Below are 12811 nucleotides of genomic sequence, written 5' to 3'. Positions count from 1 at the left end.
AATCTACCATTCCATTGTTTTAATTGCTATATTGTATTTACTTCTCCACCATGGCCTATTTATTGCCTTTACCGCCCTTATCTCACCTCATTTGCTCACATTGTATATAGACATATTTTTCTACTGTATTATTGACTGTATGTTTGTTTTACTCCATGTGTAACTCTGTGTTATATGTGTCGAACTGCTTTGATTTATCTTGGCCAAGTCGCAGTTGTAAATGAGAACTTGTTCTCAACTTGCCAACCTGGTTAAATAAAGGTGAAATAAATCAAAAAAGTACGTGGTGGTCATTGCACCTTGTGGTCTGGTGATGCTCATCCCCTCAGCATATCGAGGTAGATGTAGCAACAAATATATAACGTTGGATTCTAGGTTCCTGGAGAACCTCTGTCCAGATGTTGAGGTCATGGCTGACCGGGGCTTCACAATCCGTGATCTGGTACATGAGAGGAAGGTCAAATGAGCAATTCCAGCCTTCACAAAAAGAGGCGCACAGCTGTCAGTGGAGGACACCACATGTACAAGATGGATAGCCAAAGTGAGGGTTCATTTGGAACGTGTAATTAAAAGACTCAAACGGTTTAGAATCATCTCACAGACAGTGCCAATCAACCTCTCATCTAAAATGGACAAAATACTTTGAATCTGTACTGCCCTGTGTAACCTGTGTGGTGATATCATTCATGAAGATGCTGAATCAACTGATCAGTCAAATGCAATTCACAGGGTCGATTTCCCAATATGAATTAACGTTGTCTAAAGTTACGTTAAATACATTTCAATTGATTATATAACAACTCAACTTAACTATTTGTTTTACATACTCATTAATATTAATAAAAAACAAAGCAATAAAAATAATTTCCACAGTACTGTGACTGTTGATGCATTAAGTCAAGCTTTTTAATTGAATATTGTATAACTGTGGACCAGCTAGCTAACTAGATTGCTAATTTGCCGGTACGGTATGTACTATAGTTGGTTAGCTAGTTTCTTGCACATTCTGGCAAAGACCACTGCAATAATAGGAAACTCGTAGGCAACAATTATAAACATTTTCTCTTTTTATATGCTGAATAAGGCTTAAGTTGAGGAAATTGAGCTTGCTTGAAACATGGGTTTTGTTTTGGTTGACCAAGAGTCGGTATATCGCAGGTTGGTTCTTTGTATGCACTGTATGTTTGTGCTTAACAAATTATTCTACCTATATTAATTATACTGAAATTACTGACTCAGCATTTGTGACATTTTTAGATCAGTTGATTGAGCCTTGCTAATGGGAGTAGCTAATTGGCTGAAATGAACCTACACAAAGGACTAGAGTTGAGGAACACTTGTGAATAACTCGACAGTGAGTCTCTGCTGATGTTTCAAGACATTCATTATGCCTTTGTTTATAGACTAAGAAGAGACGGAACTGCGGTCGTGCCAAGAAGGGCTGTGGGCATGTGCAGCCCATCCGCTGCACAAGGACAAGGCCATAAAAAAAAGTTTGTCATCAGGAACATTGTTGAGGCTGCTGCCGTCAGGGATATCTCAGAGGCTAGATTGTTGAATGGTCTGAGGGTAATTAGTCATGTGATGCTATTAGGCACACTGTTGGTCCCCAGGACCAGCATTGAATGGCACTGGAGCATGTATTTCGCTCGATTAGATCCACCAGATCCTTGGTTTATTACACTTCATACTCAAACATCCTTTCTTCTGGCAAGCCTGTTTTGCCCAAGCTCTATGTGAAACTGCACTACTGCGTGAGCTGTGCCATCCACTGTAAGGTGGTCAGGAACCACTCCACAGAGGCCAGGAAGGACCGCACACCACCATCCTGCTTCAGGCCCAGTTGTGAGTACTCGAGCACCAAGCTCTGCCATGGCAATTAAATGGTGATCATGAGTGTCAAACTCATTCCATGGAGGGCTGAATATGTGCTAGTTTTCTTTATTTCCTTTCAGTTTGTCCAATTAAGACCTAGACAACCAGGTGAGGGGAGTTCCTTAATAGTCAGTGACCGTAAGGATCAATCAAGTACAAGGGAATGAGTTTGACAACTGTGGCCTGCACAAGTCCTCATGTCTGGGATATCTGCTTGGATTGAGAGAATCCTCAGTCAAATACAGAAACTGACATTTCCATTCTTGCTTTTCCTCTAACGTTGGCTGTTATTGCATGATGTGATTGTGGAATACTGTTCTGATGGAATGTGTTCTCTTTCTACAGGGTGGCCCACCCAGAGTTTCTCCACGGCCCATGTAAAACAGATTGGAATATATTTTTCACTTGCAAAACATTTATATACATCTTTATAAATATGAATGTCTTATCATTGTAGAAAATATCAGCCAGTCAAGTGTATTTATTTGGAATAGTCTCCTTCAATACAGTACAAAATGTACAGTAGTTTAATCTTAATACACAAATACTTAATTACATTATGGTACATGAAAAAAGGCTCTGCAGTTAAAGCGAATTCACACCATTCACAGGGGCAGGAGTAAAGGTCTCAGAGCAGATAGTCAAGTCAAAGGGAACACAAACACAGTGCAATCAAGAAACCTTGAAAAGGAAAGGAACGTTGAAACGAAGGCAAAAACAAGCACACATCAGTAACAAAATATTTTTCTCTGAGGTTGGGGTGACTTAAGGGGAAATACAAAATAAGCTTTACTCATTTGTACTTTAGATTTTTGTGAAAACTTTTAAGGTTTAGCAGACCACATTGTTACCACATGCACCAGGTTTTAAAAGCATAAAGGCAATCCAGTGTAGTACACCAAAGAATAAAATCCAGGATCACCTCCTTTACTTTTTTTTTTTTCAAGGATTTGCTTAACTTCTGGTCAAAATGGATTTCATGTAAGAGAAACTGCACTGGTCATTGCCAGGGCAAGTATGAGACATCCTGTCCTATTATCCTTGTCTGGTTAGGTTAACTGAATTGGCATTTTCACACTTACCAAAGCCCAGACATCTCTGCTAGTATTTCCGTTGACAAGCTCTTTAATATAGCTCTGTTAGAACAAGCCATCTATCTACTCTGGGACAGGCAGAATTCATTCTTATAAAGACCCGTAATATCATGCATAGATCATGCCATCTCAAACCTGGATCTTTGGCAGTTAATGTCCATTATTGTGTACATGCCATTTGGTTTACAGAACAAACTGTTTTTGCATCATAACACGAGTGAAGTCGCAGACACATTTGTAAATGAAAGCTATTGTGAGATGAGTCAGAAGCTAGAGTTTTGTGCTGTGCCATCTGCGTGATTTGTGGAACGACAAGGTCATGTCTATGTAGCTAGGTGTCGGATTGGTGACTGATGTGAAACAACTATAATTAACACTCATTAAAGTTTTTTCCCCCCTAATATCTGTTACATACATTTGTTATTTCTTATTGAGGTTGACCCTGGACCAAGTGTTCTGTCCTCAAATCTATGTTGAGCCAACATCCTCAAACAGTGAACCTCACGGAGTAAGGCACAATAGACCGATTTTTAAAGCGAAACAACAGATCTGGAGAGAGATCCTGCCCTTCGAATTAGTGTGAAACGATGCACAACTTCCATATCAGTTCAATAATCAAACCATTTTTTATTTACCTTCTAAATATTATCTACTTTGAAGAGTAATTACATATCCGTTCATAAGGCATTACATTTAGAACAGCAGTACAGATTAACATTAATGCAACTATGCCCTGTAATTCAGCACAATGTAAGTGCTATGAAATAGTTTAAGATCTTTTCTGATATTTTCTTGTACTCCACTTCAAAGCCACATTCCTTTTTTTTGTTGGTAAAACGTATTAAAATATCTAAGTGAAGATACAGAGCCGTCGCTGTCAAAACATAAAAGGTCAAATTAACCACCAAAAAAAATAAACATTCACCAAACCTTTATCCCCCAAGAGGCAATTATGAGGTAAAGTGTCATTTATTTTAAATCCAATGGCAGATTTTCCAGTCTGTCATACTTCATCTGTGTCATTAGTAGGGCCAGTAGTTTTGCTTGACCATAGAAAACTCTGGGGCCCTAATCAAGAGCTATACACCCCACAGGCTTCCAAGTTCATTCACTGTGAAGACCAAGAGATTAGGTAAACGAGTAAGGCAACTGCCAAAACCAATCAGGACCTAACTGACCCCTTACCCTCAGTCTCCTAATCTCTCAATGGAAGTGCTTTTTTAAATTCACAAGTGCATATTCATCAAGTTCCTTTGAGCAAAGCATTGTTGTGGAAAATAAAATACAAAATATACATCTTGGTCGTCAAAGTCGACCAAAGGGATCTAAATGAGTCATGATTCCAAGGAAAATGTTTACCAACATCAGTGCTCTATAAAAACAAGTCCAATGAGAAAAAAGGAAAATCATTGAACAAGAATAAGCATTTCAACGTCACTTCGCAAGAACCACGTTCTCAATCTCAACCACCGAGGACTGTGGACAACCACACACACACTGCTCATTTATGACACACTACTCATTTACGCCTTAGCAGCAGGTGACAATCTTGTGGACATGTACTTATCAACTGAATATTTTAAAATCTTTTACATGCCCGAATGCTTTTTTAAACATGTTTATTTCCTTTTTGGACAAGGTAATACAATTTACATCATGATTAGGCTACTTAAGAAATGAGTGACTGTGCAAATCAAAGTGACTAGTGAAGGGCAATCTAGAATTCAGCATGGGCAGGCTACTTAGCAGGGGCAGACAGGATATTTCATGTTATATCGTCAAAATAACTACATCTTCTCATCCATAAAGATATATGTTGGCAAGACATGGCTGTTAATACATGTCCCCCAGGTCAACATCATGAAAGGCACAGTACAATGAATATACAATTGTTTTAGGTCTCACTTGTAAATAATAATCATGTTTAGGTTTGTTTCGTAGTACACAAAGCAGTGGGATATCAAGGACCTAAAATGGCCAAAAATCTTATCCCCAACCTTTGTTGACATCAACTCCAAAATAGTGGCAGTGGCCCTCTTCTTTTGTGGAATGAGTTTTAAAAACATTTTATTTCTTTCAACATGCTGCACAGAGAAAGGGGCAGGCCATAAATGTAATCTTCTATAAAATAATTTATATTGAACTATCTCGGCAGGTATCTCAGTGCAACAAAAGCAATTAAAGTAAACAAAACAAACATACTGCACCCCATTCCACGACATTCACACTGCTAAAAGCCTAAAACTCTCATTTAACTTAACTTCCAAAATAACAAACATACACACCTATACACAAACTGAAATTGGAAAGTGCACTCCTCATTGAGGCCAACCCCTCAAATCTCTTCTGAACATTTAACTTGGGATCCTGGGTCCGGTCTGCACCGCAACTTATTCTAATAAATGACCAACAGTGATATATACCATCTACACATAATCTGAAACAACACTGCCTGCCACACCCCCAGGGACTAGGTGTGTTACGGAATGGAATAGATCCGTTAAGTGCTTTTCAAATAGAGCTTTGACAAATTCCAAGGTAGCCTGACTGTTCTTGTTTTTATCTTGGTTAAAATATTGATTAAAGTGCAGTAGACAAAGCAACTCAAAATGTCACATAAATCACATTGTCCAGATGGTAGCATCGCTGTTTTGTGCACCCAGTTTTTACCAGGATAAGAGAGGAAAGGTAGACCACAGCAGAGAAAGGCACTTTGAGGATAAAAAAAAGTGCATTCACTCCATTTACTTCAGAATAAAATCTATTTGAAAGTGCATTTTCTCATTAAGAATTCATGCATTTTGAAAAGTGCATTCAGAGTGGTGAGGATTCTCTTTCCTTTAAGTGATGCAATTGACCTAATGTACCAATTTCAAGTCAAGGTTTATGTGTTAACAGTATCAACGCCTTTGCACAAATAATTTACTAAAAGCAGTTTCGTACTACCCCTACCCCCTATTGTGATGCAGACCAAACCCAAGCAGGCCCTTCTCTCAGAGTAAAAAACAAACAAAACCTAAGTACAGAGGCCTGCCCAGCCACCCCTCAGCCTAGCAGGTGCTCCCCGCGGACAATGTGCGAGGAGAACTCGTAGCGGTCCTGGCTGCGGTGGCCACAGATGTTGCACTCAAAGGGCTGGCGGAAGCCGTGGCAGCCCATGTGGATGGTGAACATGACATGGTCCAGGAAGAGCACGCGGCAGTGCTCGCAGCGGAAGGAGCGCAACACGTGCCCCTCTCCGTCCACCACCTGAAACGCCTCCCTGGATGTGGGGGAGCCTGGGGCCGGGGGGATGGCATCCTCTTCCCTCTCCCTGGCGTGGCTTGGGCTGTGTCTGTCCCTACCCCTGTGGTGCAGTAGGGGCGGAGGAGGTGGGTGGTGGTTGGAGTGGAGGTGGTGATTGTTGTTGTGGAGAGGCAGGGCAGGCGCCACATTGCTTAACACTTCGTCCGGCATGCTCTCAGTGTCTGTGGAGTCCTGGCAAACGTTGCTAGGCGAAGGGGCGTGGCTGCGGCCAAGAGGTAGGTCCTCGTGACCCTCTGCAGCCTCCCTGCCCCCCACTCCTGTGGACCCTAGGCCAGCCCCCATGCAGTCCAGCCCCGGCCCCAGCGGCGCCATGGGGGTGTGAGCCGAGCTGATGACTGGCCGGAGCTCTGACAGACAGGAGGGGTGAGGGGGTGGCAGCCATAGGGGTCGGAGGCCTTCAGATCCACCAGCTCCTGGCACCCCCAGGTAGCCTCCTCCCAGGCCGGTGTAGTGTGGCTGGTCCAGACCGTGGTGTGTCTCCCCGTCCTTGTCAAAGGCGTCGCTGAGCTCGTAAGGCGTGTCAGGTAGACTGTGGCGCAAGTGCTTCTGTCCTGCAGGGCAGATAGAAGGCAGGGAATCACACTGTACCACAACTCAGAGAAACTAGTGATGTGAAGGTAGGTAATTATTATATATATTTTTTAAACAGACACCTGATCTCATCAATGATGTTGTACCCTTTGTGTTACCTGTGTGCGTGTGTGAGTGGTGTCTTTGCTCACCCCACCCCTTTACACATTCCAACTAAGTGCTGACCTACAAATTTCTGTGGTGTGGATCTCTTGCGTTTGGTGATGCTGTTGGCCAGCCGATCGATGAACGTAATCTTGTCTGAGGAAGGTTGCAGCAGGGTGTCAGGCATGAACTCCAGGTCCCTCAGCTCCTCTACTATAGAAGACATGATCACACCGTAGATAAAAGCAGTAACATGCAGTGTTTGTGTATGTATGAATGTGATTTAAATGTCATCAAGGCTCTATAGGTTGCTCTGTGTGCGTGTGTGAGAGTTTGTTCGCCACTACCTTGAGTGTGAGCACTGGCTGGCTTCTGTGTCTCCAGGCTCTGCAGGTAGCTGTGGCAGCATTCGCGGTGCTCTTCCAGGGTGCTCTGCTGCTTGTAGCTGCGTCCACAGTAACTACACTTATAGGGCTTTCCCACTGTGGGAGACGACACTGGGGACAAAGTAAACATACCGTAAATACAGTACATACAGAATATGTGTGTACTTTGCTCAGGAGCTGACAGGCTCAACTCAGACCCTCTTTTCATCACCCAAGTGTGTGCGATAATGTGTGTACAGTATGTGTATCCCTCTCACCTGAGTGAGTGCGGACGTGGCCGGTGAGAGCGTCCCGTCTGCGGCACGCGTAGCTGCAGAAGGGACATTTAAAAGGCTTCTCCCCTGAGTGCAGCTTAATGTGACGCAGCAGGTTCCCCTTCTGGGTAAAGGAGGCCCCACACTGATTACACTGGAATGGCCGCTCACCTGGAGGAGGCACATACCCGTTTACACACACCGACCCCGTACAAACCAAATTTCAAACCAGTTTGAGTAATTTGAAATCAGTTTCACCCCCAGTCACGTGCCCAAATCACACTGTCAACCTGGTTTCGGGGCAGATTTGCTCCGCAAACTAATCTTATCGTATAAAGGACTAATCACTCAATTAATTGGTCAGTCACCTGTGTGGCTGCGTTTGTGCACCATGAGGACATTGGGCCCAATGCAGATCATCCCACAGACGTCACACTTGAGTTTCCCATTGGGCAGCCGGATGGCACCTCCTGGTGACATGGGCTCCGGACTGGCCAGCTCCCTGTAGCCGCCTCCTGCCTCTCCTCCCTGCTCAGAATCATCCTCCTCCACCTTGTCCCCTTTCTCATCCTCTGGCCCTGTGCCACGGCCCACCTCCTCGTCACTGTACAGTTCCACTTTGATGGAGTTGGCTGGAGAGAGACAGTGAATAGACCAGGAGAAGGATATATGATGAGAGCAGAGACACGGCTGTGCTTGCTAAATTAGAATAAAAACATCTGAGCCACAAAACCAACTACCATACTCTGCCTTGGGAATAATAAAGTTCACTACTTCTACAACAAAGGAATTGACTAATTGGAACTGACCACTAAGAGAACGGCTGGGGGAAGTGTGCTGGCTGTTGGGGGTGCTCACTGTGCGGCCTCCCATGGCCCCTGAAAACTCCCTCGAAGATTCTCCACTGCCTGCAGTCCACACACACAGACAGACAGACACACACCACACAGGCCTACTGACAGTCCATTCAGTCATCTCAATAATGTCACAACCATAAGGTCAGTAAGTCAGCTAATACAAAGGACTGTCCATGCCCTGCCCTCCATACCTGACATGTAGGGATGGCCATTGCAGTCGTCATCCATTCTAACACCAGCTAACCGAAGGAAAAAACAAAGAGGTAGAGAAGAGCCTCTAAATTATCAGTTGTTCTTCTGTACACACATTCACAGTTCCAGGAAATGCATAGTAGATGAAAATTCCTGAAGTGCAACTGGCCCTCATTGAGCCAAGCCCAGCAATTTCTGGGGACATGAAATGGAGCTAGATACAATGGCCTTTTGTTGAACACTTAGCTATCAATTTCTTCAAGACTGTGCACTAGGCCTATACTGTCTGTAATTTAGGATAGTTGGTTGGTAGAGCTAGATTGCAATACAAGCAAATATGCTACCAGCCAAGTACATAACAATTAAAGACTAACTTGGCAAAACCAAGATACACTTGGCTAAGTTTATGTACAGAAGGAAGTCACTAACACTCAGTCAATGTGTATCGAAATATCTAGTTAGCTACTTTACTTGCTTACAGTGTGACAGCCTAAAAAGCTAGTTACTTTTATAGATACATTGGTTATGCAAGTTATTTTAACCACCAAACAGACTTTATTCGTGCTTGTAACGTTACTGTACATAGTTAGCGAACGTTACCTAGCTATTTGTTCATTTGGTGGGGGTTGTAACCTGTACTACGTTAGCAAAAATAATATTTGGTTAGCACAGATGAAAGGGTTAGCTAGCTAGTTATGATATTTGACGTTAGTTGGCTCATTTAGTTGGCTAGTTTGTTAGTACATGCTAGCTAACTGAGCTCAGCGACCACTAGCTAGCTGTCTGGCCAGCCTGCCAACTGATAACGTTGTTAACGAACGTTACTACTGTAATTAGCCAATTGTTTTCAGATACCTAACGTTTGCTAGCTAGCTACCGGAGTCAAACCGACAGTGACAGTTCGATATAACAAAAACCAAATAGTAAAGAACATAAAATATTACTAAATGGTGCCTAGCTAAATCATATCGAATGCAAACATTGTAGATATGTTTACTCTCAATTCCACGTTTTAGCATGTCTGGTTGGCTAGTTACATTAATAATGTTTCTTAAGCGGTTGCTATGGTACCCACCGCCCAGAAACATTCACTATTCCTACAGCTAATCATTTAGCTAGCCTATCTGGCTGATGGCATCGTCAGCTATACACTTAATTAAAAGCATTTAAACAAACCATCTGTAGAAACAGCATCTACACAAATATTTTTTTGAAAATCTTCCGTACCTGCCACGATAGGCCTCGATTCTGTGATTTTATTTTTCTGGTTCTCCGCTTGTTTTCCCTTGCGGCGACAGCATCTCCCGGCAGCATTTACCTCAAATCCTAAACAATTTCCGGGATACAGACCGGTTTAATCCAACTCCCATGGATTCTCATCAACAGAATGTCGTGTATCGAGTTTGTGGCTCCGCTAAGGACTGCCATCTTCCCAAACTGACCCACGTGTTGCACATTACATGTCACATAGGACCTAGTACCTACATAGTCCAGCCTTTTCATTCAGAGGAAAAGATGATCGTTTTTTTATTCCCTGTAGGCTGTCTATCTTTCATGCAATGATTTGTTGCACACTCTTGGCAATTCCCTTTTCACCAGTGTTGTATTTTTACGAAACTGGGCTGCCCTTGTATTCATCAAAGATAGTTCCATTTAGGCTGCAGCCCACTAGAAGTATAATTTTTGTTAACCTAAAGATTTTGATGAGTGGAGGATTTATGAAAATCAAGTGGTTGGGAAAAAGTAGTAAAATCGTTTGAAGGATAAAATATCAATCATAAGACTGCGAAAGAGTCGTGTACAGTCACTGATAATGTCTAATAATGCAGATTGACTTCAAACATTTATACTGACCTGGGTGAAAAAAAAGTTCAATCACATATTTGTATTCCTAAAACTAGAACTTTGGCAGTGGTAGTAATGTTATAGACAGTATACGAAACAGTTTAGATCGGCTGTTTACTCATCTGCCACAGGGTGGCACTACTGCTGTACAGTGTGTGTGTGTGTGTGTGTGTGTGTGTGTTTGTGTCCAAAAGAGAAAATGTGATTGCATGGTGCATCCAAATAAGGCCATGCAGAGCCTGAGAACTATCAGAATAGGTTTCAGTTGATTTAACTGCATGATATCAGTTGAAATGTGGCATTCTGGTGCCTCTTGATGCGTCTTGATTCTTGACTCTTGATTGTGTTATTGACTGTACGTTTGTTTATTCCATATGTAACTCTGTGTTGTTTGTGTCGCACTGCTTTGCTTTATCTTGGCCACGTCGCAGTTGTAAATGACAACTTGTTTTCAACTGGCCTACCTGGTTAAATAAAGGTGAAATAAATGTTAAAAAGTCTCTCACATACAGTGCATTCGGAAAGTGTTTTTTCCACATTTTACGTTACAGCCTTATTCTAAATGGATTAAATAGTTTTTTCCCCCTCATCAATCTACACACAATATCCCATAATGACCAAGCAAAAACAGATTTTTTGAATTTTTTGCAAATGTATATGACATTTACATAAGTATTCAGACCCTTTGCTCAGCACTTTGTTGAAGCACCTTTGGCAGCGATTACAGCCTCGAGTCTTCTTGGATATGACACTACAAGCTTGGCACACCTATATTTGGAGAGTTTCTCCTATTCTTCTCTGCAGATTCTCTCAAGCTCTGTCAGGTTGGATGGGGAGCGTTGCTGCACAGCTATTTTCAGGTTTCTCCAGACATGTTAGATCGGGTTAAAGTCCAGGCTCTGGCTGGGCCACTCAAGCAATTCAAAGACTTGTCCCGAAGGTGAACACCTTTGCCCCAGTCTGAGGTCCCGAGCAGTCTGGAGCAGCTTTTCATCAAGGATCTCTCTGTATTTTGCGCCGTTCGTCTTTCCCTCGATCCTGACTAGTCTCACAGTCCCTGCCGCTGAAAAACATCCCCACAGCATGATGCTGGCACTATGCTTGACCATAGGGATGGTGCCAGGTTTCCTCCAGACGCAACAATAATAACGCTTGGCATTCAGGCCAAAGAGTTCAATCTTGGTTTCATCAGACCAGAGAATCTTGTTTCTCATGGTCTGAGAGCCCTTCAGGTACCCTTTGGTAAACTCCAAGCGGGCGTCATGTGCTTTTTACTAAGGAGTGGCTTCTGTCTGGCCACTCTACCATAAAGGCCTGATTGGTGGAGTGCTGCAGAGATGGTTGTCCTTCTGGAAGGTTCTCCCATCTCCACAGAGGAACTCTGGAGCTCTGTCAGAGTGACCATCGGGTTCTTGGTCATCTCCCTGACCAATGCCCTTCTCCCCCGATTGCTCAGTTTGGCCAGGTGGCCAGCTCTAGGGAGCGTCTCGATGGTTCCAAATTTCTTCCATTTAAGAATGATGGAGGCCACTTTGTTCTTGGGGACCTTTAATGCTGCAGACATTTTTTGGTACCCTTCCCCTGATCTGTGCCTCGACACAATTCGGTCTCGGAGCTCTAAGGACAATTCCTTCAACCTCATGGCTTGGTTTTTTCTCTGACATGCACTGTCAACTGTGGGACATAATATCTAGACAGGTGTGTGCCTTTCCAAATCATGTCCAACCAATTGAATTTACCACAGGTGGACTCCAATCTGTGACACCCTGATCTGTTTCACCTGTGTTTGTGCTTGTCACCACCCCCCTCCAGGTGTTGCCCATCTTCCCCAGTGTATTTATACCTGTGTTCTCTTGTCTGTTGCCAGTTCGTTTTGTCCGTCAAGCCTAAAAGTGGTTTTCCCCTTGCTCCTGTCTTTTTCTATAGTTCCTGTTTACTAGTTTTCCCGGATTTGACCATTCTTCCTGCCCTGACCCTGAGCCTGCCTGCCATTCTATACCTTGTCACACCGCCCTGGATTATTGACCTCTGCCTGCCCTGTTCCTGAGACTGCCTGCCGTTCTGTACCTTTTGACTCCGATTTGGATTATTGACCTCTGCCTGCATTGACCTGTCGTTTTGCCTGTCCCTGTTCTGGTAATAAACTTTTGTTACTTCGACACTGTCTGCATCTGGGTCTTCCCTAAAACGTGATACAATCAAGTTGTAGAAACATTTCAATGGAAACAGGATGCACCTGAGCTCAATTTCGAGTCTCATAGCAAAGGGTCTGAATACTTATGTAAATAAGCTATTTCTATATTTTATTTGCCAAAACAATTTAAACT

General features: G+C 43.0%; 1 protein-coding gene across 3 annotated transcripts; it reads right to left on the bottom strand.

Moving 5' to 3' along the window:
- Window positions 1-2341: 2341 nt before the first annotated feature.
- On the bottom strand, window positions 2342-10221 carry LOC106583221 (zinc finger protein Eos). 3 transcript variants are annotated; one of them, XM_045705342.1, is made up of 8 exons: window positions 9867-10219; window positions 8639-8686; window positions 8400-8542; window positions 7959-8222; window positions 7594-7761; window positions 7298-7447; window positions 7032-7163; window positions 2342-6826 (listed from the first exon to the last, which is right to left on the bottom strand). In XM_045705342.1, the coding sequence occupies exons 3-8, from the start codon at window positions 8461-8463 to the stop codon at window positions 6015-6017; spliced, it is 1590 nt and encodes a 529-aa protein (XP_045561298.1). In that variant the 5' UTR covers window positions 8464-8542; window positions 8639-8686; window positions 9867-10219; the 3' UTR covers window positions 2342-6014. The 3 variants fall into 3 exon arrangements, with proteins under 3 accessions (XP_045561298.1, XP_014022618.1, XP_045561297.1); XM_014167143.2 differs by having other exon boundaries at window positions 8400-8498; XM_045705341.1 differs by having other exon boundaries at window positions 8400-8686; window positions 9867-10221.
- Window positions 10222-12811: the final 2590 nt, after the last annotated feature.

Source organism: Salmo salar, chromosome ssa22, assembly GCF_905237065.1.
Source record: "Salmo salar chromosome ssa22, Ssal_v3.1, whole genome shotgun sequence".
Taxonomy (NCBI): Eukaryota; Metazoa; Chordata; class Actinopteri; order Salmoniformes; family Salmonidae; genus Salmo; species Salmo salar.
The sequence above is the reverse complement of the archived record's forward strand: the minus strand, read 5'-3'. Positions and strand labels throughout refer to the sequence as shown.

Excerpts from the sequence above, each read along its gene's own strand:
- LOC106583221 (XM_045705341.1), bottom strand. The coding sequence starts at position 8,565 with ATGACTGAATGGACTGTCAGTAGGCCTGTGTGGTGTGTGTCTGTCTGT. Across the intron at positions 8,223-8,399 it reads CCCCAGCCGTTCTCTTAGTG|CCAACTCCATCAAAGTGGAA; the intron begins GTCAGTTCCAAT and ends GTCTCTCTCCAG. Across the intron at positions 7,164-7,297 it reads AGCCAGTGCTCACACTCAAG|TAGAGGAGCTGAGGGACCTG; the intron begins GTAGTGGCGAAC and ends TGTCTTCTATAG.